At 37.8% G+C, this 2,622-nt stretch overlaps 1 protein-coding gene across 1 annotated transcript; it reads left to right on the top strand.

Moving 5' to 3' along the window:
- Positions 1-1,247: 1,247 nt before the first annotated feature.
- LOC127860833 (serine/threonine-protein kinase pim-3-like) lies at positions 1,248-1,838 on the top strand. The gene has a single exon (XM_052399167.1). The coding sequence runs from the start codon at positions 1,248-1,250 to the stop codon at positions 1,836-1,838; it is 591 nt and encodes a 196-aa protein (XP_052255127.1).
- The last annotated feature ends 784 nt before the right edge of the window (positions 1,839-2,622 follow it).

The raw sequence follows: 2,622 nt of genomic DNA, 5'->3' as shown, positions 1-2,622 counted from the left end.
TCTACAAAACATCAAGAACTTTGCTTAAAGGTTTCAGATATTTACTCACAGAATATCACAAGCTGTATATTTGCAACTTTTCTGGAACGATACAGCAGTTTGTAGAAACGACGGATTTACTGCAATCGTACATGGCGAGTGATCGAAGCAATTGCATTTCGTTTTTTGTTGACTGTGCAAAGTACATTATTGAAGATGTATTTTCAGATATCGCTGAACACGTTGCAAAGGGCATGAACGATCTTGTTACACAATGCTCTTCTGACCAGCCTACCATTCAGCATATATTATCACTTAAAACGTTATTACAACACGCCGACAGCAAAAGCATGTCTAAGGTATACTCGTACGCTAGTGAAAAACCAGGATCGTGCATTGTATTGCCGAAAGACATTTTTTCATTTGTGTTGATTGATGCAGACGTAAAAAAGAAGCTATGCGAACTCGATCGAGTATGCATATTTCTCCAACTTCATGAGTGCATACTGTTCAAACTGTATCATAAAGTAAAAGCAATTAGCACTAGCGAAATTTCATCGCAGCGGGAAAGTAAAAACCAAACGTATCGCCCCAATAAAAAACGTAAACTTTCGGTGTGTGACAGAGAAGATGAGGATCAAATGTATGAGATTGAGGACGATCACTGCTCAAATATGTCAGACTTAATGAACCAGTTAGTTCACAAATCATTCTTCAAAATCATCCCCTTGGTATTGCATATCTGTGCAACTATTGACTCGACACAAGGTTTAACAATACATAGTCCCATTTTAGCTTTACTCAAACGAGATGATAGAGCTGAGGACATGATTGTTGCACTCTCAAGAACAAGCAACCCCGACTCGCTTCTGGTAGCAAACAAAATATTCGATCAGCATTATGAACATATAGCGTACGAAACAAGAAGTCTAATCAAAATGATCAACCAGTCTCAAAAGAAGGATGGTTGGCTCTAAAGCAAAAAAGTATATAAATGGGTTAACGAAAACAAAATCGTCATTGTTCAACTTGACTTTGATGCAAACGGACGAAAAATGGATGATATCGCAAACATTATAGAACGGTACCATATTGGGGATTTAATTGAAACTGGCGCGACTGCTCGTGTGTTTGAAGCGATTCGCTGTACTGACAAAAAGGTTTTCGCCATGAAAGTCGTCAAAAACGTTAAGGGGCTTACTTCGTTTCCAGAAGAAATAGTATTCAACCAAACGTTGAAAGCATCTGGAATCAAAGGTGTCATTAACATGCACGAGTACGCTCTCGACTACGAAAGAGACGGATACGTGATGATCATGGACTACATGCCAATAGACTTACACACGTATGTGTCAAGCCGTCAAACACCGATGACCGAAGACGAATGCTGTAACATCATCAGTCAAATAGTCAACATTCTACTTCACATGCAAAATGTTGTTTGCGTGCAACATATGGACCTTAAAATGGAGAACGTGTTGATAGATCCTGAAACGAAAGAGGTTAAACTCTGTGATTTCGGACATTTAGCGCAAATAGCACATTTGTGGACGGATTCAACATCGATAGGGACGAAATGTTACTGGGCACCAGAAACTATTAAGGAAGGAAGATTCTACCCAAAGAGAACCATAGTATGGCAAATTGGCATTCTCGCTTATGACCTCTTACAAGAAATTCCATGGGATGTGTACAAAGACGGAAACCTGCAAGACTTGACTTTTGAACGTTATAAGTCTGGCAAGGCCGTGGAATTTATTCAAGTTTGCTTGGAACCAGACGTGCGCATTCGTGTGGAACTCGATGAATTAGTGTATATGAGGTGGATAGAAGAAATGAACAACAACGAAATGGTTTAAATCATATTTTGTATTCAAAAATAAAAACATGTCAAACAAACAATGCTCGTATTTCTCTTTTTACAACATTAGATCTAGTACAATAGTCGAAACAAAAACACAAACAACCAACGCAAATGTTTTCTGACAACGAACTCTTTGTAATGGGATTTCCATCAGCGATATAATCTGATATGATATCAACACAAGTACACTATTCTGGGGTTACATTTACAAGATAACTGTGGCTTTTCACCAAATTTTACTTCACTGCTAACAATTCCAAAACAGGTTCGACTGTTGCGACACATGGTAGTGTATAGTGCAGTTTTCTTACCAGATATTTGCTTCCGAAGCGCCAAATACTGATATCGAATACAATTAGTTGAATCTATGAAACATTTGTATACATCAACCAAATCAAATTCTCGACATCCATCGCAACATGAGAAGTAGTTTGCTCGACTATTCGCATCGTTAACAATAGACGTTTTGTTATATGCTTTGTGATGATAGTTGATGGGTTGACAACAGGTTTTGCATAAAATGAACAAGCCATTTTGGTACAAACGATCAAGATTTCCTTCTTTTCTAGTACACTTGGTGTGACAAAAACACGATGGTATATGAAGTGATATGATTTTGTTGTTCACAAAATCAACTTGCTGTCTGATGAGGTTTTGTATATAATGGCCAAACGATAAGTTTCTTGTTACAATAGGTGACGTGAGTAATATTTGAATCGATCTGAAACATTTGCGCTTACTACTAGGATTTGTAGTAAGCTCTCGTTTGAAGTGATACG

The sequence above is a fragment of the Dreissena polymorpha genome, chromosome 1 (assembly GCF_020536995.1).
Source record: "Dreissena polymorpha isolate Duluth1 chromosome 1, UMN_Dpol_1.0, whole genome shotgun sequence".
Taxonomy (NCBI): Eukaryota; Metazoa; Mollusca; class Bivalvia; order Myida; family Dreissenidae; genus Dreissena; species Dreissena polymorpha.
Note: the sequence above shows the minus strand (reverse complement) of the source record. Positions and strands in the feature narration are given on the sequence as shown.